At 51.1% G+C, this 27,023-nt stretch overlaps 1 protein-coding gene across 4 annotated transcripts in view; it reads left to right on the plus strand.

The window, feature by feature from the left end:
- Positions 1-27,023, plus strand: part of JAKMIP1 (janus kinase and microtubule interacting protein 1) — a 182,534-nt gene that overhangs the window by 138,955 nt on the left and 16,556 nt on the right. For 3 of the 4 annotated variants that reach the window (XM_033213706.1, XM_033213705.1, XM_033213707.1), the window contains 5 exons: positions 1,644-1,772; positions 4,206-4,334; positions 6,136-6,219; positions 9,852-9,914; positions 11,958-12,356. In XM_033213706.1, coding sequence (XP_033069597.1) covers positions 1,644-1,772; positions 4,206-4,334; positions 6,136-6,219; positions 9,852-9,914; positions 11,958-12,131 — 579 coding nt within the window. In that variant the 3' untranslated portion in view covers positions 12,132-12,356. Of the gene's footprint in view, positions 1-1,643; positions 1,773-4,205; positions 4,335-6,135; positions 6,220-9,851; positions 9,915-11,957; positions 12,357-15,662; positions 15,765-16,473; positions 16,528-17,415; positions 17,482-24,085; positions 24,155-25,592; positions 25,671-27,023 lie in introns of those variants that run through there. The other variant, XM_033213708.1, reaches the window with a different exon arrangement.

Here is a 27,023-nt window from a genome sequence, read left to right on the forward strand (position 1 = left end):
GCTGAGAAGAGAGAGGAGGATTCCTGGGATGGGGACCTGAGCAACTGAAGCATGAGCTGCTGCTGCTGCTGGACTCAGGTTAGATTGTGGGAGGCATGTTGTCGGGGGTAAGTCACTGCCCACTAGGATTCCACAATGCCATGGAGGACGCAGCTGACGTATGGGTCTGGAGTTTGAGGGTGAGGCATATTCCCCGTGCATATTAAAAAGCAAGGAGGAATGTGGGGGTTGGGGGATGCAGTGCACAGAAAGACAGGTGCCAAATGCAAGAACGTTCTGGGTGACGTGTGGTGGTGGGTGCCTCCCTTGAAGCCCCTTCGGAAACTGTGTAAGGTGACAAGGATGTCCCTGCATCTTCCCTGCCTTATGTCTAAATTATTTCCTAGTCACATTATTAACTCTGGTGCCAGTCACATTTTTCTCACATTTATAGTAAATTTGAGTGAACCACACGGGCGGGGAGGGGCCCTTAGTATGTGGGGAGTGCCTGGCTTTTCTCTGTGGGTTGGGGGAGCTCTGGGTGAAGCCGTGTTCTGTATGAGCTAGCAGAGCCTCGGGCTGGGCTCTGGAATTAGTTTTGATTCCTTCTTTATGGTCTGAAAAGCATTCATTGATTGTAAAAACAAATAAAAATCCTTGTCAGAGGCTGTTTGGGAAAAAAACAAAAAAGCTATGTTCCTAAAATAAGGGACATTGATCTGGTGATTGTGGGTCAATGTCTGCAGCCCCCAGGGGATGGGTGCAAGCTCCTTGGGGCAGGGACCTGGCCTGGTTTTGATCCTGTTGTATTCCCCAGGCCTGCCCTCATGTCTGGCCCATAGAAGGAGCTTGCCAGTGCTTGCCGAGTGAGTGAATGAATGGCTAGACAGATGAATGAAGCCCATATCCTGTGATATTTGGAGTGGGAGAAGTACCAGCAGGGTAACTCAGAGGCCGGCACAGAGAGCCTTACAATTTGTCTCTGTTTCTGAGTGATGGGCGCGTGAAGGTCTATTACACGGTTGCTGCTCATTCTGTGAGTGTTCCCAGTTTTCTATATTAAGTTAAGCAGAGATTGTCTCTTAATGTAGGTCTGGCTGGGACTTGGGCCACGCATTTGCCATGCTAGTCAGAGCACTGGGACTGTGGCTGGGCTCTCCACTCCTTCCAGTTGTTGCCCCCTCTGGTGTCCATCTTCATCCAGTTCTCCTTGGAACTTGACATCTCCCTGGGCCCTGTCCCCCTTCTCCTTGGTACAGCCAGTGCGCTGCTCATGGAGTGTGACAGAGTGCCGGGCTGCTTTCTGGGCACAGGGCATGCGTGGCTCCCTTTTGTGCTCACAGGTGAGGTGGCTTCTCACTCCATTTGTTAGAGAAGGAGGCTGGCACTCCAGGGGCCAAGTGGCTTGCACAAGTCTACAGCTGGAGAGCCAGGGCCAGGGCCAGACTAGCTCTCTCGGGCTGCAAACCCTAGAGTCATCTGCCACCTGCTGCCACCTTTTATCCCACCCAGTCAGTTACAAAGCCCACCAACCGCATCTTGGGATGCCCCAGTGGCCCAAATATGAATCATTGCCCCCCTGCACTGGCATGCCCACAACCAGGGGCTGGTAGACTCTGGCAATCCTCAGTCATTGCTAACATCATACAAATTGCATTTTACAGAAGCATGTTGTGGAGACATTTTTTGGCTTTGATGAGGAGTCTGTGGACTCAGAAACATTGTCTGAAACATCCTACAACACAGACAGGACGGATAGGACTCCAGCCACGCCTGAAGAAGACTTGGACGATGTAAGCAAACCTGAAGAGGGGGTGGGACCTCACCCCAGACGCTCTCGGGGCGGAACCTCCTCCTTTTGGTGGTTGCAAGTTTCGCTCCCTTGCCTGTAGTTCTGAACCCCAGATGACCCACTCCTACCAGTGCATTATCAAAGCCAATGGCGTGAAGGGAAGGCGGACCCCGCGGCCGTGGGCTCCATGAATGGCAATGGGAGGGCAGCACGTGGGGACCCTTTCTTTCCCCGGCACTGATTTCCCCACCAAGGAAATCTGTGTCTGCCAAGTTCAAGCTGAGTCACTGAGGAATGTTGCCTTGGGTTTCTTCACCATTTGCAATTAAAACTGCTGCATAATGGCCTCTCCCTGGTCCCCACGCATGTGTGCATGCACGCACACACTGCAGGGCAGGAACTGCATCATTGCTTTCTTGACTAAGATAAAGTATATAATCCAAAAATATATAAAGAAGAAGGTGAAGAGCCCCTGAAGTCCCATCACCCCAAAGTCGCCACTTCACCCTGTCCCGACCACCTGTGCCCGCCTGGGTGTATAGCCAGGTTCTTGAGCGAGGTGGATTCGAGAGGGGGCAAAGACCAGCTTCGTTCCCAGTCACCTTCCCCAGGTGAATTCTTTCAGGAGTGCTGATGACATCTCAGGCAGACCTTGTGGGCTACTATGCCTTCCAGTGACAGGAATAGTCACATTTGATTAATTTGCTAAACTGCAGACTTCATTGAGCTCAGACCTTACCCTTGCTCCCCGCCGGGGCCTGTGCCAGGCTTGGCTGCTGTTTCCCTAGCTCGCTCTTCTGCCTCTTCCCATGCAGGCCCCTGGTGCCTTTTTCTGAGCCCAGGGAAGGGCAAGAGTGGGAACGGGTGCGGATGTGCCGGGGTAGCTGGCCCTCAGGGCAGTGCCCTCTGGCAGGGGCAGGTGGATCGTGCTGCCTCTTGGGGGAGCACTTTTCCGGGTCTCCACGAGCTCCGCTTGCTGTGCTGGACCCCACAGCTTCCTGGTGAGGGACTGGGCACTGCAGCTTCTCGCGCCCCAACGTCCCAAGACTCTGAATGGTCCACCTCCCACACACCTCTGCTCATTGTCCTCATCCCCTCCTGGCGGCCTTTTATGTGGAATCCTATCTGGAATGAGTTCTAGGCTGGTTTCCTCCCATGGGTCTATTTGCCATAGGAAAATGTGGCAAGTGCTGTGGGTGCTGGCACATCCGACCCCAAGGTGGCCCTCTCCTTGCTCTTCCATCTTGTGCCAAAACTCTAGGGGACACGTGTCACCTCTGCAGGTCGTCCCCTTGACATCCCTTCTCATGCTGGGAGAGACACACCATCCTCCCCGGCAGCCCACCAGCCTCAGCCCAAGTGCCGGCTGGAGGGAGGGGCCTGGCCAGTGCTGGAGACACACGACAATCCATCAGCCTGTCCTGCACAGGGGTCTGGACTGGGCTACTCAGCCTTTAGGGTCTTGTTCTCAGCCATGGGCCTTTTATGTTTAACTTAAAACAGGACGCGTGTTTTCAGTTTGCTTTTTCCCAGCCAGTGATACGTAATAGGCATCTTTCAGCACCAGAACAAGGGATTGCCTCCTCCTCTCTCGTGGCCATGTGGGGCTTTGCCTTGGATGAGCATCACGCACTGATGGGGGATTTATGCTGTGTCGTTTTCCAAACCTGTGAACCGTGCGTGGAGCTCATCGTATTTGTGTCTTTACACGCTTACGTGGCCATCTTTTTTTTTTTTTTTTTTGGAGACGGAGTCTAACTCTGTCGCTCAGGCTGGAATGCAGTGGCATGACCTCAGCTCACTGCAACCTCCACCTCCCAGGCTCAAGGAATTCTCCTGCCTCAGCCTCCCGACTAGCTGGGATTAGAGGTGCCCACCACCATGACCAGCTATTTTTGTATTTTAGTAGAGAGGGAGTTTTACCATGTTGGCCAGGCTGGTCTCGGACTCCTGACCTTAGGTGATCTGCCTCAGCCTCCCAAAGTGCTAGGATTACAGGCGTGGGCCACCATGCCCAGCCATCTCTTTAGGATAAATTCCCAGAATGGGAGGTGCTGGGTGGGAGGGGTCATCCTTTACAATGGAGACCTTTGCTTCTGGAGTTGGGGCTGGTTCTGTGGTGTCTCCCACCTGCTCCCACATAAGTCAAGTGATTCCTGTGGGTGGGAGCTCCTGGGAGGAGCGTTGATGACTGAGGAGGTGCCTCCTCCCAGCAGCTTTTTCCTCCAGTCCCTAGTTGCTTCCTGGCAATGCGAAGCTCCTTGAGTATCTGTTGGCAGCACTGTGAGATGTGGCTGTTTGATGTTGCCTAAGTTGACCCTGGTACTCAAAGCCACAGCAAGTGTTTGATTATTTATGTTCGTTATTAAAATCAATCATCAATCGTTTATTATTGTAATTATGCACTTATTTGTTTTCTTCCTGTTATGTGAAGACCACAGCCCGAGAGGAGGCTGACCTGCGCTTCTGCCAGCTGACGCGGGAGTACCAGGCCCTGCAACGTGCCTATGCCCTGCTCCAGGAGCAGGTCGGGGGCACGCTGGATGCTGAGAGGGAGGCCCGGGTGAGTGCAGCCAGCCTCAGGGGGCTTGAGGGAGGGGCCCCAGATCATGCAGGTCCTTTCCAGAAGTGTGACATACCCTGGCTTGGACACTCAGAGGGGATTCTGAGAGGTGGTGGGGAACCCATAGCAAGGTCTTTGCTGTGGTTGACATTCTAGATCCCTCTCTGCATCCTCGGTGTGATGGCAGGAGCTCTGGAACATTGAGCTGTTAGAGGAAGCAACGCCACACATCACCCGTGCCGTCTGTTTGGAGGAGAGCACGTGTCCAGAATTTAAGACTAAGTGATAAAATCACAGACGTGGCCGGCTTGCAGTCTTCAGGCTCCTCTCCCTCCAGGGCTGCGAGCCCCCCGCCCTCTGGGGCGTCCACCAGAACACTTGCAGGGACTCCCGGGTGCTCCCCAGCCACCAAGGCACTCTGGGCCCTGTGGCCACCTCAGTCCAGGACACGCCATTCCTCAGGCTGGGCTGAGCTCTGCCTTCTGGAAACCTCCACCCGCTGGCCCTTCTCCCACCTTCGGGAGTCACATAGACTGGGGCCTGCTCTCCCTTCCTCCTGTGAGTGCGGGGGACTCCCGGAGAGCACACACGGGTGCTTCCCTGCGTCCCCTCCCCCATTTCACCCCCACACTGGTCCCCTGAGGCAGGGGGAATTAACCCCATCTTCCAAATGAGGAAACAGGCTCAGAACTGAACAACTTGCCCCCAAATGCCCAGATGGTACCTAGCAGAGCTGGGAGTCAAGGCCAGGTTTCTCGGACTGAGGGCCTGTGCCCTTTTACAGAGACTTGTTTGGGAATTCCACAAAGGGATGGATTTTGGTGGTCTTAAAGGTAATGGGCCAGAATGGGACATTGCCTGGCAAATCTGATGGCAAAGGCAGAGAGGAGAGGCCATGCCCACGTGGAGCTTGTTCCAGGGGCAGCAGTGGTCCTGTGTGGGGGGAGCCAGGAGTAAGGGGGAGTGAGGTCAGCAGGGCAGGAAGCTTCTTGTCCCACCATAAAAGGCCCAGTCTTTATCATCTAGGCCAGAGGAGGGAAACTGTGAGGCTTTGTGTGGGCGGAATCATTTTTGATTTTTCGCTTTTTAAATTTCGTCTACTTGCCAACATTTAAAAGTCAAGAGATTCCACAGAGAAATCCAGGTTTGTGACCTCTCTTGAAAGGTCAGAACGTCTGGCAGCAACAGGCGTCCCATTTCATGTGGCTGCTGCTGAGTGGCAGCGCCTCCCTGAGATGGGTCATGTGCCTCTGGCTTGCCACAGTCCCCACCACTCCCTGTTACCCCACACCCTGTTGACTTCCCTTATTTCTATGACTTGCTTGGTGCTTGAAGTATTTTGTTTTGCAGCCCCTGCTGTAGATGATAAGGGGCCTGGACGGGGGCTACACAAGTGTGCAAGCGTGTTGAAGTCTGATGATAGCTGAATGAGCTTCAGACTCAGTGAGGACTGGACTTGGTCAGAGAGCTGGTCCTGGACCCCCAGTGTGGCTGGTTTCTGGCTCACTCACCCCCTTGAAAAACAGGGTTCCTTCTCCAGGCTTCTTTTTCCTTGCCTGTAAAACCAGGCAAGTCAGACCTGTCAAACTCTCAAGACTGTTCCGTTCTTAATGATTTTGTGTTTGAAGCTGAGCCATGCTTCTAGTAGGGCAAGGTGGAATATGGGCTCCTAAAAGGGAACCTGTTCCTAAGGTTTGCCTATAAGGATCCTAGGCATTGCTTGCATCGAGGCACGATACTTTCCACTTCCCTGTCACCCACTGGAGGTGACCGGCTCACTGCCTGGTCTTTTCCCTTCCAGACTCGGGAGCAGCTACAAGCTGATCTGCTGAGATGTCAGGCCAAAATTGAAGATTTGGAGAAGTTACTGGTTGAGAAGGGACAGGTGAGTAGGAACGATCTGTGCTCTGTGGATCTTTGCTTTTCTGTCCCCTCGGTGGTGTCCCCAGGGCTCGCCCATGTGCCGAGGGGGATGTTCTGTGGGGCTGGATCAGGAGCTCCAGAGACACTAGAGGAAAAAACACTAGCAGAACCCAGGCACGAGTGTGCTTCCTACTGAGCCTGTGTGCCGAGTTTAAAAAATCAAAACAAGGTATGGCATTCTAACTTGGCCTTTTCTTTGTTTGTTTGCCACATGCACAAAAGGAGGTGATTCCAAAAGCAAAGATGTGATCAAAACTCTTTTTGACTTGAACCTGAAGAAGAGCTGTCATTTCCTATCAAGATTTTAATTGTGAAAAAGAACCAGCACCCATGACTAACCCTGGGTTATTGCAGAGGCCCCACCTCTGGTCTCTGATTGTGTCTTAGAACAGTCTGGTCCTGTGCTGCTCAGGTTAGAGTCATCTGCACCTACCCATCCACTGCATTTGATTAGGCAAGGCCCGGTTGACAGTAAGACACAGCAGAAAAGCAATGCCTGGGCCTAGACCTGTCCTCTGGAGTTGGGGAGATGCCAGAGGGGGCTCTGGGTGGAAATCTGGCCTCTCAGGGGGTGGCATCCAAAGGTTAGTATGAGTTGGCCTCCTCTGTGTCAGAAGTGCTGCTGTGGTGACATCGGTGACATAACCTGAACGTCTCCCTGGCTCCATGTGACAAGGTGTATTCTGTTCACACTCCTGTTTCTCCCTGGGGCCTCTCAGGGATGCAGGACAGGAAGCACCATCGTCTTGGAACTGCCCCGCCTTGAACTCTTCCTCTGCTTGGCTCTTTGCTGCCTCAGCAAAATTCATCAGTCACATGGCCTCACTAACAGTGAGGGTGCCAAGGAGGGTGTGGGCAGATGGAGTGTCTGGTGGCCCCCACCCCCACCTGCAGAGAGGCATCTATGGGGGACTGAGGAGGCATCTATGGGACACAGTGGGAGAAAGCAAGCATGAAGCGAGGGGTGTAAAAGATTCCAGGCAGCTTAACAGAAGCAGCTCTGGAAGAGCACTGCAAACCTGCAAAGCCAGCAGCTCAGAATGGCTGCCGCAGGGCTCAGGGTTGAAACTGAGGTTCCCATGGAGGTGGACGGCCAGCGACCAGCATGCATGCCTGGCACAGAGTAGGTTGCCACAGCAGACTTTACCAATGGACGGCGTGGGGGAATGTGAGTGCCCAGCCCTCTGGAATGACTTCTGTAAACCGTGGTCTGCATCCTCCGTGTGGTGGGATTGTGATGCAAAGATCACACACTATAGCTGGCCACCTGGGTCAGAGGGCAGCTCTGCCACTTCCTTGTTGCATAACCTTGGGCAAGTTACATGATCTCTTTGTGCCTCAGTTTCCTCATCTTTAAAATGGGGCTAATAATAATTCCTAATACCTTAAGCAGGAGGACAGAGGAAAACCCAGGGGTAGCTGGAGCAGAGATCCAGGTGCCAGATGATAAGGCCTTTTTTTTTTTTCGGCTGCTAGCCTCAGCTTCCCTCTTCTAGGCTGAGCCGACATATCTGTAACTTGCCTGATCACAGTCTATGACTAACTTAGTGTTGTAAGTAAATGTGTATTCCTTGGTGCTGCAAGGAAAAATCAGCATTCAGACAAAAATGTTCTCAGCAAGGCAATTTTACTTTCCGCAGAAAGGGTGCTGCCTGTCAGCAATCGTGCACATTGAACAAAGAAAAGCAGGGATATTCATTCCTTACACATTGGGTCCTTACTGCTGCATCCTATCTCCATTGACTGGAGCTGGACCTCCCAGTCTAAACTAGACCCAACTGACTAACAACTTAAAACTTTTCTAGATAGGTAAAGGCAATAGAGAACAAAGGAAAAGAGGAAGTTGCTTGCAAAAAGACTTAGAGAAGTGATAACATTTCCAAATAAGGAAGGGGCATAAGCTGCAAGCTGGGACATGTTTGAGCATGTCTATAACAAATATCTTGGTTAAAGTACAAAGACCTAGAATATACTTATTCCCTTATATCTAACAGCTACATAGGAGGGGCTTAACAAAGAGTTATTAGTACAAAACAAAGGAGGCTTGAAGGAAGTTAGTTTTTTGAAAGAAACTATTATTTCTAACACTTATGATTTATTCTTTCATAAGAAGGGAAACTTTGAAGAGGAACTTTTTTACTTTCCGCACTTAGCCTTCCCCAGGGGTGTAGGTCCTCTCTGTGTGGCCTGCTCTGCCCTCCATGCCTGCTGGAGAATGGCGCCAGTCTGGGGCAAAGCTTGTGGCTGTTCATCCAGCAAGCACTTCCCAGAGCCCTCACCCATCCCAGGCCCAGTACTGGTACCTGGGGCACTGGGTCAGTTTGCTGTTGAGTAACAAACCACCCCAACACTTAGTTATTTAAAACAGCAGGGATTCTATTTGCACACAGTTCTGTGGATCAGCAGTTTTGGCTGGGCACAGCCTGCCAGCTGCTGGCCAGGTGCCTCTGCTTCAGGGAGGCCCATCTGGCTTCTTTCTCCATGATTTGGGGCAGGGAAAATGGGCAAGCCGAAGGCCCTAGCAGGGTCCAAACCTCTGCTCAGGTCACCTCTGCTAACATCCCAGTAGCCAGAGCATGGCATGGCCCAGCCCAGCTTTGAGGTTGGAGAAATGGACCCCATTACCTGCTGGGAGGAGCTGCCGAGTCACATGGCAAAGGGGGTGGACACAGAGGTGGGAGGGAGGGTTGCAGCCATTTTTGGCCACAATATGCCACAGACAAAAGGTGGGTGGAGCACAGCCACTCCTCACAGGTGCTCGCAGCCTGTGAGGCCCACATGTGAGTCAGCATGGGAATGACGCAGGTGCCAGGTGCCAGGGAGACAGAAGCCTGGAGACAACCAGGGCCTCTTCTGTGCATTCCATGCACTTGGGACAAGACCCTAGGCCAGGCCTCTGCTTCTCAGCATCCTAGAACACCAAGACTCGGTGAACCTGGCCCAGCCTGGTGCTTGGGAGGGGCCTCTACCCAGCCCTGGCTCTGTGGCTGACCAGCAGAGAAGAAAGAAGGGAGTTGGAGAGGGCTTCTCATGCCTTTACTTATTCCTTCATCTGCCCATTCTGCGATTCACCAAGTACCCCTGTCCCTGTGTGCCAGGCACTGTGCCGGGCTCGGGGTGCCACAGTGATAAGATGGACTTGGTGCCATGTGCTCACAGGACTTATCCAGGAAGATATGGCCAGGCAAAGAAACGTGGGAAGGGTGTCACAAGCAGAGACAGTAGAATGAACAAAAGCATATCTGTGGCTCTGGCCAGTCCACGGGGTATGAGGTCAGCCTTCCGCAGGCATGGAGGGTCTGTCAGTGTGGACCAGTCACCCTGGAGCCACGTTTCTGTCAATTAGACTGACAGAATGAAGTCATCGTGCTTTGGGGAACGTGAATGAAGTGGAGAAGGGATGCCCCACAAACCAGCCGTTTCTCTTTTAGGGGTTTAAAAGTTGACAGGGACAAGGAGGACACATCACGGCTGTCATTTTCTATGACCTTTCCGTGGTCAGTTTCATAGAAAGTGACCTTTCTCACTAAAAGTTTGTTACTTGGCCATCTGTTTGCTCCCATGAATGTGACCATATTTAGTGCTTTTCCTTAGGATTCCAAGTGGGTTGAAGAGAAGCAGCTGCTCATCAGAACAAACCAAGACTTGCTGGAAAAGGTGCGTGACCCACCTCAGGGAAGCACAGAGCCCCAGGCCAGTTGGGACCCCGCAGGCCTGCTCAGACCACACGGGTCGTGCCCAGCGCCATTTGGGTACTCCAGTGACCAGGGCCTCAGGGCCTGCACACCTCCTGTGAGGAGAGATGTCCTCCTCACATGGAATCAAAGCCACATCCATGGTTCTATTCTCTGCAACCAGGTCTGCAGAGTTGGTTTAGATCATCCTCCTGGGGTACTCCACAGAAATGCAGAGACCTGGCCTGTCTTCCCAGGCCACCCTGCAGAAATGGGGAGGGCTGGCCCCAACCTCTGGGGACACCCTGCAGAAATGTGAAGAGCTACCCTGTCCTCTGGGGACAGCCTGCAGAAATGGGGAGGGCTGCCCTGTCCTCTGGGGACACCTGCAGAAATGGGGAGGGCTGCCCTGTCCTCTGGGGACACCTGCAGAAATGGGGAGGGCTGCCCTGTCCTCTGGGGACACCTGCAGAAATGGGGAGGGCTGGCCTATTGTTGGGCTGATCCATCTTCCTGACATTGGGCTCCAGGCCACCTCTGCTGTGGCTTTATGGTCCAAAGCCCTTCACCCACCAGTGTGGTGGGCACCCGAGGCAGGTCCATGGGCAGATATTCAGGCTATCTTTGCCCAGTGCAGCTGACCCATAATGGGAACTGGGCCTCTGTTCTTCTCCTTCTGGTTGTGGAACTTTCCAGAGCTCTCGGGGAGTCTGCTTCGGGGTAGCTCTAATGCTTTGGAATTAAAATCGTAGCTTATTTTTTCCTAATTGGTGTGCAATTCACTTATTCCTTTTGTAAATTTACTGCATTGTGCAACCATCACCACAATGCAGTTCTGGAACATTATCGGCCTGGTAAAGACCCATCCTGCCCATGTGCAGTCCCCCCTCTGCCCTGCCTCCCGGCCCCTGGCAGCCTCCAGTCCACTCTGTCTCTGGATGTTGCAAATAAGTGGAGCCAGACCCTAGGTTAGGCCTCAGCTTTTGAGCGTCCTGGAGCACCAGGACTGGAGGAACCTGGCCTGGTCCTGGTGGGGGGCCTCGGCCCAGCCCCCTCTCTGCTGCTAACCAGCATGTGACCCTATTCCCTTCCCTACATTTCTCAAGAGCGTTTGGGACAAGGGCATTTGGGATGGCAAGCAGCCCCGGGCCTTGGGAGAATTTTAGCATCTTTAGTGTCTTGTTCACTGAATTCTGGGAGCCATGGAAAACCCTCACCTCACCCTTCATCCCATTTCTAAAGGTCTCCCGGGGGGATCACCTGGCAGAGGGCCTGCTCTAGCCTTCTGTAATGGTGCTATAGGGCCCCGCTCTCGCCTTCTGTAATGGTGCTATGAGGCTTTCTTTACTCAAAGCCCTCATTTACTTGCGTTATTTTAGTGAATTCTCGCTGCTGCCAGGTGATGGGTGCTACTGTTTCCCTTCTTGGACAGAAGCTGAGGGCTGGAGTAGTTGGCTAAGCGATCCAGCATCTCCCAGCTGGGACCGGGATGCAGGCAGTGTCACTTCGCTCGCTGATCTGCGCTCTCAGAGAACTCCTGCCTTTACGGCTTCTTCTGCAAGCTCTGTGGGGAAGCAGGAGGGGGCCTCCCTGCCGCAGTTGGCTGGGCCTCTGTCTGGGTAGGCTGAATCTGGTGGGGCTTGAGTTGGAAAGACCTGGACAGGCTTTGGGTGTGGCACTCTTGCTTCCCAGTGTTTGGCCACAAGGGAGGGACTTAATAGCTCCATGCCTCAGTTTCCCCATCATTCATTTATTCAGCAAATATATAAGTAGCCCCTACTCCACTGGGCCAGGCTCAGAGGTGCAGGGGTGAACCTGGCCCAGCCTCTGTCTCCTTCATTCCCAGACGCATCAGGAAAAAGGACCTGCAGCACCTGCCTCCCTTGCTGCAAACCCAGCCCTCTCCCGCCCCTCGCCCATGTGGCCAGTCCTCTGCTTCCCTCCAGCCACTCAGTCAGGTGGCCTGTGACCAGGGGACCCCAGTGCTCCCGCCCATCCTGTTAATCCGCAGGTATCTTTGCTCTAGATTTACAGACTGGAAATGGAAGAGAACCAGCTGAAGAACGAAATGCAAGATGCCAAGGATCAGAACGAGCTGTTAGAATTCAGAGTGCTAGAACTCGAAGTAAGAGACTCTATCTGTTGTAAGCTCTCAAACGGAGCAGACATTCTCTTTGAACCCAAACTGAAATTCATGTAAAGCTCCCAGATGTTTTCAAGCATGTGGAAAGGGGACATGTTCTAGTTTCTTTCTTTCTTTCTTTCTTTCTTTCTTTTTTTTAAATCTGTATGTTCAGAATAATTTCACTGCCTTAATGTGTTCTGGAGAGAGTGCTCACCCAAGTCTATGGACATGTACCAGAGCTAATATATTTATTGCCTATGGCTTGTTTTGCACTTAATAAAATAATTTGTTTTTGCAATATTTTGCCTTTTTTATTTGTGTTTCATTTCCATAACTACTTCTTTCCTGCATGCATAGTCACCGGGTACGCATTCTGCACACCCAGACGGAAGCACTGTTGCAATTAATAACACACCTTTTTAAGTGATCTTGCATGCAGTAAATCTCACCTTTTGAAATAGCAGAGTCTGACCTGAGCCAGCAATTGATTCTAGAATGTGTTTAATGCCAGTTTGGGCTCATTTTCTATTTGCCAAGGTAAACACAAGGTAAGTAAAGACAGGGTAGAAGGATGTATTTGCATAGGCGTTTAAGAAAACTAGTTACGTTGTTCAAACTCTTTTTATGCAGTAAATACAGACCCAGGCATTGCAGCAATATTGGGCTAAAGAAATTACTATTTGCAACTCAAACTGCAACTCAAAACTACTGGAGGGAGATCAGTTGCTGTTCACGTGTAGAAATCCTGTTCCTTCGGGAACTGCCCCAATGCACCGAGTGAGATTCAGTGAAAGAATACTAATGGTCTTACTGCTTCCAGCTGAAATCTTACCTCGGGTGTGTTACTGTATTGCCTTGCTCTCATGGTACTTCATAATCCTTTGTTTTGTTTCTGTTGAAAAATCATTGGCATTTTAAACATCACTTAAGTTTGTGATGAGTTTCTCTAAGCACCTGTAGTGGCGCGGCTCTGCTGTCTCTCAGCTGAAACCTTTGCATGCGTGAAACCCTCAAAGTGAGCACCCTCACAGTGTCTGTGGCTTCCCCAATTTTGTTTTCTCCTCCCGGCTTGAGTGACAATTCTGTCTGCATTAGAGCTGACCGTGTGTACCTTGTCATGTGGGCAGGGACCTGTGGCCTGAGTATTTCTCACATCAAGTGTGACTCAGCTCTTGGCTCAGCATGACATGAGCATTTTATTTGTGCGGCAGAATTGGAAGTTATGTGAGATCATTGTTAATACTCCTGCCGCTGTTAGGGAACCTTTCACAAATCCTTGTTATGAGTCTTTCTCATGAGAATTCTGTAAGCACTACCCAGTTCACTAAAGTTTTCTTTAATGGTCTCCACCCTCCTTCAGAACCACCAGAAACAAAATGGCTTTTTTTTGAGACAGAGTCTCGCTCTGTCACCCAGGCTGAAGCACAGTGGTGTGGTGCGCTCTTGGCTCACTGCAACCTCTGCCTCCTGGGTTCGAGTGATTCTTCTGCCTCAACCTCCCTAGTAGCTGGGATCACAAGCACACACCTCCTCACTCAGCTAATTTTTGTATCTTTAGTAGAGACAGGTTTCACCGTGTTGGCCAGGCTGGTCTCAAACTCCTGACCTCAAGGGATCCACCTGCCTCAGCCTCCCAAAGTGCTGGGATTACAAGCATAAGCTACCATGCCCGGCCTACAAAATGACTTTTGTTCATATAAAATCTGAGCTTTGGGGGCCACTTTTTCTATGGAGACGCCATTTAAGTAAATTTGCTGGTACAAAGGCATCTGTGGAATGGAACCATCATGAAAATTTTTTTTTTTTTTTGACTAATAAGGGAAATAGGGTTTTCTTACTAGACTGTTTCAAACCTAGTTTAGTCAGGTTAGGGCTTCATGGAAGTTGATTGAATTACTACCCAGTCCTCCCTCTTTCCTTCAGTCTCACTCCAGAGCATCTTCTTAAGCCCTGACGTCTAGATTCGTGCCTCTCTTGGCTACATCTCTTTGTTGAATTATTCAAGAAGCCCATTGGTTCCGTAGCTAGATTCTGCTAGAATGGCCCAAAGTGTGTTATTTTGTACCTTACTGTAACTTTCTCAAACCAAAGCAGTTTGATTGAAAGGTGTAATTTGTAAAGGTCTTCTCTGCTGCCCCGCCATGACAAATCCGTCCATCGCTAAAGTGTTTAAAGTCCGTTCTGTGCAGGAAACACATCTGAGACGTGAGTCCTGTTCTGCCACTGTGCTTTAGCCCTGTAAGTAATTAGGTTTTCCCAACCTTTTAAAAACTTGTCACTTACGTATGATTAATAAATACCTCTTTCGGGAAAAGACTTGCTCTTCTTCCTCCCTTAGTAATTGAGCTTTGCTGTAAGTCTAAGGCGGGGTAGAACAATCACTGGTTGTGCTAGTGTGGTTCAAAAAAAATTGTGAATGATATTGGCAGATTGTGCTGGAAAGAATAGAAAGCCGGCCTTTGGGGCCGGGCGAGGTGGCTCACGCCTGTAATCCCAGCACTTTGGGAGGCCGAGGTGGGCGGATCACCAAAGGTCACTGGAGTTCGAGACCAGCCTGGCCAACATGGTGAAACCCCGTCTCTACTAAAAACAAAACAAAACAAAACAAAACAAAACCAAAACAACAACAACAAAAAAATTAGCCCAGCATGGTGGCGCATGCCTGTAATCCCAGCTACTTGGGAGGCTGAGGCAGGAGAATCACTTGAACCCGGGAGGTGGAGGTTGCAGTGAGCCAAGATTGTGCCATTGCACTCCAGCCTGGGCGGCAAGAGTGAAAAAAGAAAGAAAGAAAGAGAGAGAGAGAGGAAAGAAGGAAGGAAGGAAGGAAGGAAGGAAGGAAGGAGGGAGGGAGGGAGGGAGGGAGGGAGGAGGGAGGGAGGGAGAAGGAAGGAAGGAAAGAAGGGGAAGGAAGGAAGGAAGGAAGGGGAAGGAAGGAAGGAAAGGGAGAGAGAAGAAGAAAGGAAAGAGAAAAAGAAAGAAAGAAAGAAAGAAAGAGAGAAAAGTAAAAAGAAAGAAAAGAAAGAAGAAAGGAAGAAAGAAAGAAAAAGAAAAAGAGAAAGAATGAAAGAAAGAAAGAAAGAGAAAGAAAGGAAGAAGGAAGAAGAAAGTCAGCCTTTGGGTCCTCAGAGTGTGGGACCTCAGACTCAGCCTCCCTGAGCCACTGCCTCCTCTTTGTCTACAGAATGAAAGCAATGAGCCTGCCTCCTGTGGTTGTGTGAGGATTAAACAGGAGAGTGGTGTGCCTGGCACAGGGTAATAAACCATAGTTGACGGCTTTTGCTATCTATTCAAATTTAGTGCAACTGTGTTTTTTAAATTTTGTAATTCTGTGACTTCACAATGGATAAAGCCATGGTACCCGGTTAACCATTTCTCCCTAGATGAATAAGTAAGAAGTAAACACATTTCCAAAGGAGAACTGCTGCGTGGGAAGGCGTGAAAACGTCGTAGTTCACGGACGAGGCTGCTTCTAGTCCGAACTCGTGCTTTTTAGTAACATCTGTGCCCACTGGAATTCCTTGGTTTTTGCTGAGTAACGTGGGAAAATGGCAAGTGGTAAATAATCCGGTCACATTCTGTTTTTAAACCGAATCTTTTCCCCAGGAGAGAGAGAGGAGGTCGCCAGCATTTAACCTCCAAATCACCACCTTCCCTGAGAACAACAGCAGCGCTCTCCAGCTGTTCTGTCACCAGGAAGGAGTTAAGGTAGCGTGCCTGGGGGGTGCCTCTGCTAAATGCCAGCCAAGGGCTCGCTCCATGCCCGGCTCAGTTGTAAAGGGGGAGTGCTGGGATAGAATTGATTTTCATGAGATACCTCTTGTGTTAAAAGTCATAGTTTGGCCATTTATTAAGGGGTCACCAAATGTGACTCTATTTTGACCCATGTGTTTAAAACAGCAGAGGCTTGGTATATTGCCCCGAGGGTGAACCCCAGCTCCACCGCTGCTCTGGCCTGTAAACTTCCTGAGCCTTAGCCTCTTTGCTATGAAATCCAAATGACAATACCCACACCATGAAGCTGGGGTGATGATGAAATTAGATCATGAACAGATGCCAAGTGCCTGGCCCTGTGCCTGGCACAGCAAGGTTCTGTAGATGGTGGCTGTGGTGGCTAGAAGGGTCCGGGGTTTGCCATGTCCTAAAGCCCTGGTCAGCCCCAGGGACAGCGTTCTGACTCACCGGATTCCATGGCCCTTCTAGAAAGCAGTGTTTGTGCTGGTGTAACACTCAGCAAATGAGCAGCAGTTATGCCTTCTCTCCCTCACTCCCCAGAGGAACGGCTGGGCACAAAACTTGGCCGGAAAAGAAAAGAAAGAGCACGGTGTCTTGTCGAGAGGAAAGGCCGTGGCCCTAGAAATTGGTGTGGTTGGTCTCTGTAGCTCACACAAAAATGAACGTTGGAAATCTCTTCCAGGATGTGAATGTTTCTGAACTTATGAAGAAATTAGATATCCTTGGCGATAACGGGGTAACTATGAGCGATCGGTTTCTGCTTTCGTGTTCTTGTTTTGATCTGGGTGTATTCTGTGTGACTTTTGTTTTGTTTTGTTTTGTTTTTAATTTCTCTCTGATATAAGAGATCTAAGAAGTACAATGTAAGGCTTTTGTATGGCCGTGTTCCTGGGTGGGTGGAGGGGTTGGTATTCGTCAGAAGTGGGGTTTTGAAGTTAGGTTCCCCTGGCCTGTGAGTGAGGAGGGGACGGGAAGGCCTGAGAACCCCTACCCAGAATGCAGGTGGAGTCACATGAGATTTCTGAAATCAGAAAGGGATCTTTTGGCTATCCTGAAAGATGAACTTGAATGCAGCCATGTTTCACAAAAGCTTAGTGCCACTCTGTGAAATGTCCCCAAACAGAGGGACAGAAGCTGTGTGCCTGATGTGCTGGCCCCATTATCGAGAGGGAGCTGACCCTCGGGTGCAGCTCGGAGAGAAGCTAAGAAAGTTGCCTGGTGTTGGCCGGGCATGGTGGCTCACGCCTGTAATCCCAGCACTTTGGGAGGCTGAGGCGGGCGGATCACCTGAGGTCAGGAGTTCGAGACCAGCCTGGCCAACATGGTGAAACCCCATCTCTACTAAAAATACAAAAACTATCCAGGCGTGGTGGTGTGCATCCCAGCTACTGTAATCCCAGCTACTCGGGAGGCTGAGGCAAGAGAATCACTTGAACCCAGGAGGCGGAGGTTACAGTGAGCCGAGATCACACCACTGCACTCGAACCCAGGTGACAGAGAGAGACTCCATCTCAAAACAAACAAACAACAACAAAAACAAACAAAAAAGCTTGCATGGTGCTGACTGTCTACACGTGGATTTGGGATCCAGTGTCAAATGCCCTTGCCCATTTTTGTGTTTTAGAATTTGAGAAATGAAGAACAGGTTGCAATAATCCAAGCTGGAACTGTGCTTGCCCTGTGTGAAAAGGTAGAAGCCAGCGGCATTTCTGTGCTCACACCTTGTCCCGGCTTCCCAGCACCATACAAGAAACTGTACATTGGCGTCTTGCTTTGCGTGGGAGCATGCATTCCAGTCCGTCTGCGTCTGCACGTGCCCATGCATGCCTTTCCGTTTTCTTCATGAAGGAAGTCCCATATGCTCGCTGTAGAAAACCCAGAGATGCAGGAGGAAATCAAAACCCAGTGGAGGAAACAGTCTGTCACATTTGTGCAGTTCCTTCCAGTGGTTTCCCTGTGTCCGTTGTTTTTAAACTTAGTTGAAATGATACTTGACATCCAGCTTTCAATCAGGCTTTAGAAGCATCCTCTATGCCATTTAACGTGGTTCATAAATGTGTTTAAATGGCTGTGCATCTCTCCATCACACAGTTCTACTGTTAGTTACTGAAGCCCCTCTTAGCGGTTAGAAATCACAGGTGTTTCCCCCCCCCTTTTTTTTCTACAATCATGCAGTGGTAAACTGCACATTTTTTGCACATAAATTTCTATCTACATCTTAAAATATGCCCATAGGATATGTTTTAGAAGCAGAATCACTGGGCCAAATAGTAAGAATGTCTTGAAGGACTTCGGCATGGTCCAAACAGTGTCCAGAAAAGCAGCACCAGTTACCCTTCTACCCGCAGCCTTACACTTTGTTGATTTATGCTTGACATGGCATGTTACCGCTGCCGAGTACTTTGTCGATTGGATGGTGAAAACTGTATCATGTCATTGTTTTCATTTTTATTTGAGTGCTAGTGATACTGAGTTTTTTTGTGTGTGTATTATCTATTTTCTTCTCCTTCCTTGTGAATTGTAATTGCATTTATTTTGAGGATTTTCCATTGGATTTATTCACCCATCCATGCATTCATTCGTTTGACAAATATGTATTCATTGTCATTGTCTTTCTTACTGACTTCTCTGCGTGCTTTACGTATTAAAGATATTAGCTTTTTGACCTGTTTGTTACAAAACACATTCCTGATGTGTTTGCCTTTTACATTGGTTTAGGGTGTGTTAGAAATACACAACTGTTTAGGGCTAAAGACCTTTTCCTTTCAAAGCACATGAGTTCAACTTTAAAATGCTATTTTTGCAGTGATGAGGTCTTAATGATTTTAGTTGGGATTCACTCCTGAATCTCTGGAAGGGCATTTAAACTAGAAATAGTTTCCTTCCCAGGGCATCTGTTCAATCCCTCAATCAAGTAAAGGATACTAAATGTTGGTAACAGACTTATGGCCAAACCTTGCCCAAGGTCACACTGGTAGGCAGTGAGAGGACTGGAACTCAGCTTTCTCCTGTTCCTATCATCACTAAACCTGGCTGAGCTTGTGTCCTCAGGTGAACCGCGGGACAGGGATGACTCACACCTGGCCAGCTGGTGGCCATCAGGTGCAGGTGCAGGTGCAGGCATGGGGCGGGGCACATGAGACACATTCAGCACACCTTCCTTTCCAGCAGCAAAACCTTCCATGGCTGTCTAGGCTCCTCCAACAGTGCTCCGTGTACAGTCACACAAAGTGCTGATTAAACACTTATGACATTTATGACTCAGTTTACTCAACATCCACTGGAACATTTACTGAGAAAGAGCATGTTAGTGTCAAGTGCTGAGCACGGCCCTGGTAGACGTGGAGATATGACATCCACCGGTGTCTGATTTGATGTCCGGGAGGCCTCTCCTGGCTTGGGTCTTGGCGACACCACTTGCCAGCTGCAGGGGTTTCGACCACTTTCTCACGTCTCTCTCAGCCATGACACCGAGCATCCTGGTGGCTCACAGTCTCTGTCGGAATCCGCGAGGCTGCATATTTCAGTGGGATCAGGCATTGCCATCTGGTTCAGTCAGGCACCTGGGGCTGTGCTTGCTTCCTGGAGATGCTTGGTCAATGCCTGTGGATTGGGTGAGCAAGGAGTAGGAAGCTGCCAGTGACTCAGGTGGTTGGTTCGTCATGGGGCTGGGGCAGAGGGCGTTGGAGGGCCAGGGCACCAGCTGGCAGGAGGCTTCCAGCCTTGGTGAGAGCAGCCCTCTGCAGGGCGCTGAGTTCTCCCACCTGAGCCATTCCTGATGCGCCTCTCCCCACGCCCAACCCACAGCAGGTGTTCCAGGCCCGCACCTTAGGTCCCCAGCGCTCCTCATCCTCTGGGCATCTGTGAGATTAGCAGCCCTCTAGGACAGATGAGGAGGGGGAACCTGTCTGGGATCCAGCCACTGTCTGCTTGACCCTCACCATCCTCTGCTTGCCTGGCAGCTGCCGACCTCCCCGCTTGCACCCTGCCCACCCCCACTGCCGCCCGCCTGCCCCTGCCCACTAACCTCCCCAAGCTGGTCAGCCTGGTGCCGTGCCTTGTGCCCTACACACTAGAGAGCCGTGCTGGCCGCCCTAGTCTGCCAGCCCCTCACAACCCCTACTGATGGTTATGGGGCCCCGATTCTAAGCCTGGCACAGAGGTGCCCAGCTCCCTGTCTTTTAGGACTGGACTTAAACCATAGTTTTCTCAGGTTGGGTTCTAGGAGACACTGGCCCTGCCATTTGTCTGTGGATAAAGGTCCAGTAAGCTTGGGAGTTGCCACTTGTCTTCTCCCAGCCTTGTTGGTGTGAGAGCTCCTCAGGTCCAGAAGTGGACCCTCATGTGGGGTGGGAACTGCATCAGCGGGACCCCCTGAGAATCTGGCAGGACCACTAGGGAACTGATGGTCTGCTTTGCCTGGGACTGACAGCTTTCCTGGGACATGAGAATTGCAATGCTAAAAGAGGGACAGTCGTGGGCCAACAGGGACAAGCTGGTCACCCTAGAGCCGACAGGCACTGCAGGGAAGTTTGCAGAGGGGGAGGACACCTGCAATGTCACTGCCAGAGAAGGCTTTCACAGACAGGCCCAGTTAACCCCCATGCCACTAAATACTCCTTATTTTAAAAATTGTCATTCCATACTGGTATCCAAATAAGCGGAAGTCAATGTCAATGTTCCCTTAGAGGCATGAATTTTTTTTTTTTTTTTCCGAGACAGAGTCTCATTGGTTGCCCAGGCTGGAGTGCAGTGGCATGATCTCAGCTCACTGCAACCTCCACCTCTAGGGTTCAAGCGATTCTCGTGCTTCAGCCTCCTGCAGCTGGGATTACAGGCATGTGCCACCACGCCTGGCTAATTTTTGTAGTTTTAGTAGAGATGGGGTTTCTCCATGTTGGCCAGGCTGGTCTCAAACTCCTGACCCCAAGTGATCTGCCCGCCTTGGCCTCCCAAAGTGTTGAGATGACAGGTATGAGGCACCTCAGCTGGCCTCGAAGCCCATTTCTCAGTGTGCAGGTGAAGTGCAACCTGAAGGAATGTTCTATGATGTGCCTGTGTTGATTTCCCTGCAAACAGCATCTTGCACCGGGCACGTGCCTTCCTCATCTCTGCCCACTGAAGCCCTGCCCAGTCATCAAGGCACAGGCATCCATCCTGGCGCCCGTCAGCCCCACTCCGGTTAGCCACGTATGGGATCAGGGCAAGGTCTCACTCGCCTCAGCACATGGCACGTGCCCTGCAGAGAAACTGAACCATGAGACATTGGAGGGTTTATCAATCATAGCAGTCATATCTCTTCTCCCTCAAGTTCAGAGTGGATCGAGAAAAAGACACCAGCCTCAGCCAGGTGGGAATGTCTTAAAGGCCGTGTTTTCGCTGGTAACGATGGATAGGAGAATGAGGCATAGGTCTGAGCCATAGTCAGACTTTCTAATAGTTGGCCCTGAGTTGAAGCCTTGGGACCCTCCCCAAAGGGAGAGGGTAGAGATGAGCCCCACCAGTTGCAGGGGATCCAGGCTCTGCACCTGAGGGGTCCTGGGAGTCGGGGCACAGAGAGCAGCCCCCACCCTGCAAGAGGCTGCCCCCATGAGGCTGCTCAGGTTCCCATCAGCACCTCCCTGTGGGTGGACTCCCTTCTCCTCCCCAACCCAAGACCCCCTCTCCTGGGGTTGGAGCAGAACCATGAACATTGTTTCTCCCAGGAGTGGCTTAGGCCCCACAGCTCTCTGGCCAAACTCTTTGATATTAAATTTCTGATCTCACGTGGCGGGGGGTCCTCATGACCAGCTCTCTCTGCTCTCGTGTTCTCTCCCAGTTGCCGAAAAGATCTTGTTAAATTTATTTTTGTATGCAATTTTTTAAACGACAACAACAGCAAAGCTCAACACTGTTCTGTAGAAACCGTTCTGAGAGCAGCTGGTTGTCATCATCCCAAACTGGATTTCCCATTTTCATTTCGTTCATTTTTTGACTGCTTGCATGAGGATGTTAAAAAGGAAATACCTGTAACTCCTCATCCAAAATATGCTTGTCTGTTTCTAAGAAACCACACATCTTGTCTGAGCCTTGTTTGAGGAAGTGCCGGCCACCGCGGCTGGCACGGGGTGCCGGGTGCTGCCTCCGTGGCTGGCACTGGAGCCCATACTGGGGGCTGAGCTCACTGTGACATTACGGAGGGAGTTCTGTGACAGCACCCGATCAGTTCTCATCCCCTCTGTACAGACAGCACACACCACACCAACCTGCACACCCTCGATTCTCCTTCATTCAACAGAAGTTTATTAGGCACCTGCTTGTGTCAGGCCTTGTGCCAGTCAAGGAAGTCCAACAGGAGGCAAACGTGGTCCCCACCTTCAAGAGGGGCAGCAGGGTTAGGGGTGAAACAGACAACAGCGCCTGTCAGGTGAGTGCTGTGACCAGGCATTCACAAGGTGACTGACATGGGCACCATGGAGGGTAACTGACCCCATGGGCTCAAGCAGGGTAGGCTTCCTGGAGGAGGTGACAGCTAGCTCAGGGCCTAAAGACTGAGTGATACTAGCTCAGTAAAGGCCTGGGGCTGAGGCTGGGGCCAGGAGAGGTAGGGACAGCACAGGGAAAGGCTGGGCATGTTCGAGGAGCTCTGTGTAGTTAGGATGACCAGGGCCCAGGATTTCGGCGGGGACAGGAGAGTGCTGACTGCTAAGACTGTGAGCATTGCAGGGGTTACCCCACACTGGGGCCTTGCCAGTGTTGTCGGGAGTGAGATGTCTTTGGAGGGCTCTCAGCAGAGCAGGGAGTTTCCATGAGCCCAAGTGTGTTTTTTAGGGAACTTGCTGGCTGGGGGGCAGAAAGGGATTTGTGGTGTGTGGGGAGGTTTCAGATATGAAGCTGGGGGCTGAAAGGGGAATGGGGCGTTGGTGATGGGGAAGGAGTGCTGTGAGTGTGTTTAAGAAATAGAAGGAGGCGAAGCCAGTATGTGGGAAGTAGACGAAAGGAAGGAGGGGGCACCCTTCCCCATCAGGGGTCCTGGCAGGCTCTGGCGATTCCTTGAGACTTGGGAGTGGAGGGTGCAGGAGGCAGTGGCACACAGGGTGTGGTGGGGCAGATCTGGGTGGGAGACATTTCAGAGAGGGTAGGGAGGGTGGATCCCGGGGGGAAGGCCGAGGGCAGGGCTCCAGGACCTCACAAGGACAGGGTGACCTGGTGAGAGTGACCAGCTGCTGCCAGAGGAGGGGGAAAGCAAGCAGGACAAAGAAACTAGGGGATCCTGGGGTCAGGAAAGGAGGCTTTCTGCAGCTGGAGCCTGGAGTTAGGAAAGGGCGTGCTCCACAGCTGGGGCCTGGGGTCGGGAAAGAGGGCGCTCTGCAGTTGGGGCCTGGCAGCAGGAGGCCAGCCAACAACCTAAGCAATGAGGAGGTCGGTGGTGTCGTCAAACCCGGACACCCCTCAGTGCCTTGACCTCCCCGCAGCCCTCCCCCACAGGCAGCCACCCTGTGCTGGCCTGGACTTCCTCCCATCTTAGGGGCTCCTCACAGAGACACATCCGCATATGACACCTGCCTCCGTGCTCACCCCCAGTCCAGACCCCAGAGGGAACGTGGACAGAGCTCCCACTCCCTTACCTGGCACTCAGGTGCACGCCCTACCTGTTCACCCCCTATTCTGTGCCTGCGCCCTCATGTCCTGGCACGAACCCTGCTTTCATGCTCCTACACCCCCTATCCTGTGTGTGATTCCGCTTCCTCTCATGGTGGCACCAGGCACTCTGGGCTGCTCCAACTCACGTTGCTGGAGGGATGAGGGCTTTGGCGTCCTGCAGGCTGGGTTCCAAATCTCCATTCTGCACCTGTGTGACCTTGGACAAGTTACTTAACTCAGCCTCCATGTCTTTACCTGCAAAATGGGGGTGATGCTGCCTACTGCATGGGGTGGTCGTAAGAGGGTCAGATGAGGTCTCCTGAGTGAAGCATCAGCACAGAGCAGGCACTCTGTGACATCAGCTATACCACACCACTTCCTCTGCTGTACACACTTGCAGTTGTCCACACTTCGGTCCACCTAGGCTCTGAATCCAGCTTCCACACCACGTACATGTCACACACCTATGACCTCCTGCACATACAGGCTGGACCATGCACACACAACCACACCATCCGCAGGTGCAGGCATGTGTGTGCTGTGACGTGATCCATTCCTGAGCACACCCTGAAGAAGCCGATCTGTGAAATTCACACACCTGTGAAATTCCACGGCCCACTGGGTTCTGGCTCTCACTTTGCTGCACCCCTCCTGTCCCTGCTGTTTTCTAGTGGCTGAAGCAGATAGAGGGGACCGAGGCCGCCCTGACCCAGAAGATGCTGGACCTGGAGAAGGAGAAGGTAAAAGATTTGACTGCCTGGGGGTGGGGGGAGAGGGTCCGAAGAGCAAAGTCGATTTGCAGGAAGGCTTTGCATGTGTTTTCCTAATGATTTGCATGCATTTCTCAATTTTGCTTTTGCTCCAGTGTTTGTTCTGAGTAATGATCACCCATTTACTTACTCTTTCACTTGCTCAGTTACTCATTGAATACCTATTTTCAGAACCTCTGCTGTGTCCCAGGTGCTATGCCAGGATTAGAGGCTTGGTAATGAATAAGTGGGGTCCCTGCCACCAGGAGCAAGCTCACAGGCCTGCAGGGTCGTGCGGTCATGAGCTCATGTGAATGCAGCATGAGGATGTTAGGAGAGACACAGCCCAGATATGGAAATACTGGTGCAGTGACTCTAGGAACACACGGGCAGGGCTCAAACCTTTGCTGGCCATGAAAGCTTGGAGAACTGGACTTTAGTTTTCTCACTGATGAATGGGAAACTCCAATCTGTGCTTTGCTGGGTTGTGGGATGAGAAATGCAAGATACATAGCCAGGGTTGCACTGTGCTTGGCACCTTGGGTACCTGATAAATGGTGGCGGTGGTTATTCACTGGGGTTATGGATGTATGGAGAGCCTGGGGAGGACAGAGAAGGCTTCGCAGAAGACGTGGTTCTTGAGTAGTCAAAGGCCATTTCGAGTTCTCCAAGAAGAAATGGAAATGGGAGGAGAAGGAGGAAGGTGGAAGGACTCATGGGGCCTAGGAGCAGGGAGTGGTATGGAAAGAGCCCTGACTGGTGCCAGAAGGCCTGCGTTTCTACTCCCACCTCTACCATCATCGAACTGTGGCATCTAAGGCGAGGCTCTGGTCCTCCCTGGCTCTTTCCTTCCTTGTCCGTAAAAGGAAGTGGCTACAGGAGATGAACTCTAACCCTGAAACCCTCAAATCAGTCCTAAGAAGAGATTTGCACTCTGGAGAGATCGTGCTTGCAGGGTCTTAGAGAGTGGCCCAGGGATGTGAGCGGCAGGGAGAAGGGTGCTCAGCGAGACCGATCGGGAGGTGGGTGAGGCAGTTCAGGCAGGAGGAAAGAACCACATCTGAGAACCATGAAGACAGTCTTCTGGGGCCACTAAGACGTGGCAGGAGGAACCCAGAAGGACTCCTGTGAATTGTGCCTGGGTTTGACATGGGTCCCTTCTTTACAGTCAGATACCCAAGAGGAAGGGAAGCAGGAGAAAGGGGATAGTCTTGACCAAGAATCCAGGTGGGGCTGTCAAGGGTGCCCCGGGTCAGTGAGGCTCCTGCTGGGCGATTCATGTGGGGGCACGCAGGGAAGACCACCAAGTTCCTTCTCATCTGAGTGCCCCCAGTTGGGTGAGACTGCCACTGTCTAGCACACGGGCTCTGAAGCTGTCATGGATTCCTGTTCTGACGCTGGTCCCTGATGGCGCCTCCCTCTTTCTCAGGACCTGTTCAGCAGGCAGAAGGGCTATCTGGAAGAGGAGCTCGACTACCGGAAGCAAGCCCTTGACCAGGCTTACCTGGTAGGACCAGAAGTGGGTTTGACACTTTGGCTTCCTAGACTCCACATTAGAGGCTGCTTTTTCCTCCGGGGCTGAAACTGCATTTAGGGTGCTCCCCAGTGCCAAACAGGAGCAACAAAAATGCCATCTCCACCGTGTGGCTGGAACGACCGTACAGATGGTCCCTTTTTCCAAATCAATCGTGATTTTCAAAAATATTCAAAGTTACTTTAATGGTTTTCTTAGACATGCTTCTTAAATTCCAGTAATCATTTGAGATGAATGGGAAGAAACTCTATTTCTTATATGTTTGATGATACTTAAATATTTGGACTTAAAGTCCCAAAGCCATTTTTCCCTATAAATAGGAAAAAGAGATGATCACAAAGGAACGCAGAGGTAAAGCAATTAGATGAGGCCAGGTGATTTTCAGAACCGAAGGGACGAGGTGTAAGGTCGGATGTAGTATTGCATTTGGCTTGCAAAATTGGTTCTGTGCATCCTGGTGATTAAAGTACAGTGGGATGATGTTCAGGGTCCTGTGTCCTCACACTCAAAGCTAAGCGCTCCTGGCACTGAGAGAAATTCTCCTTGGGGGAGGCGGGGAGTTGAGTAAGATCACGGAAACTTGTCCCTGCAGGAGAGAGAATTTAGAGTTCAATGCCATTCCTTGTAGGAAGAAGCTAGTGTGGTAGAGACTCTTGAGCAAATCTGTGCCCAGATCATTTGTAGTTAAAGTCATTTTACAAAAATGGGTTTGCACCTACAAAATGCAGAGCCAATCACTCAAAAAATGACTTTAAAACTCTGCTTCCCATGAGAGGCTCCAGGAAGACAGAGAGCAGGTAGCCTGGGCTTAGCTCAAATGGACAGGAGATTCTAGATGTGAAGGCCGGTGCAACTAGCTATGACCCTTGACCCTTCCTGTCTAGGCTGTGAGGCTTGAATCCCTTCAGACTGGGAACAGGAGACGCAGACGATCAGAATGGATTAAGCCTTATCAAGACACAACATTTCCCTCTGGGCACACGATGTATCAGCAGTGTTGAGGGCAACTAACGAATGGAGACATTCTCATCTATACCCTGGTCTGTCTCCTGCTTCTCTAATATTTTAGGTTTTTCCTTGTTTTGGTCCTGGCTTGGTCCTTTTGAAAACACCCTGCAGGATGGGCCATCCCTATCACGCATCCCTGTTCTCCCCTAGCATTTCCCAAAAAACGCTGAGGAATGTGATTGTAGATGGAACCTAGGGCCCCGCAAAGCGTAGCGCAATAGAGTAAGTTGGAAAACTCTGAAGGACCTCTTGGGGTCTTAGTGTGCTAAAGGGTGAGTCGAGGCTCTGAGAGGAATGTAAGCAAGCAGTGTGCCAAGT

This window comes from Trachypithecus francoisi, unplaced genomic scaffold (genome assembly GCF_009764315.1).
Source record: "Trachypithecus francoisi isolate TF-2019V2 unplaced genomic scaffold, Tfra_2.0 Lachesis_group1, whole genome shotgun sequence".
NCBI lineage: Eukaryota > Metazoa > Chordata > Mammalia > Primates > Cercopithecidae > Trachypithecus > Trachypithecus francoisi.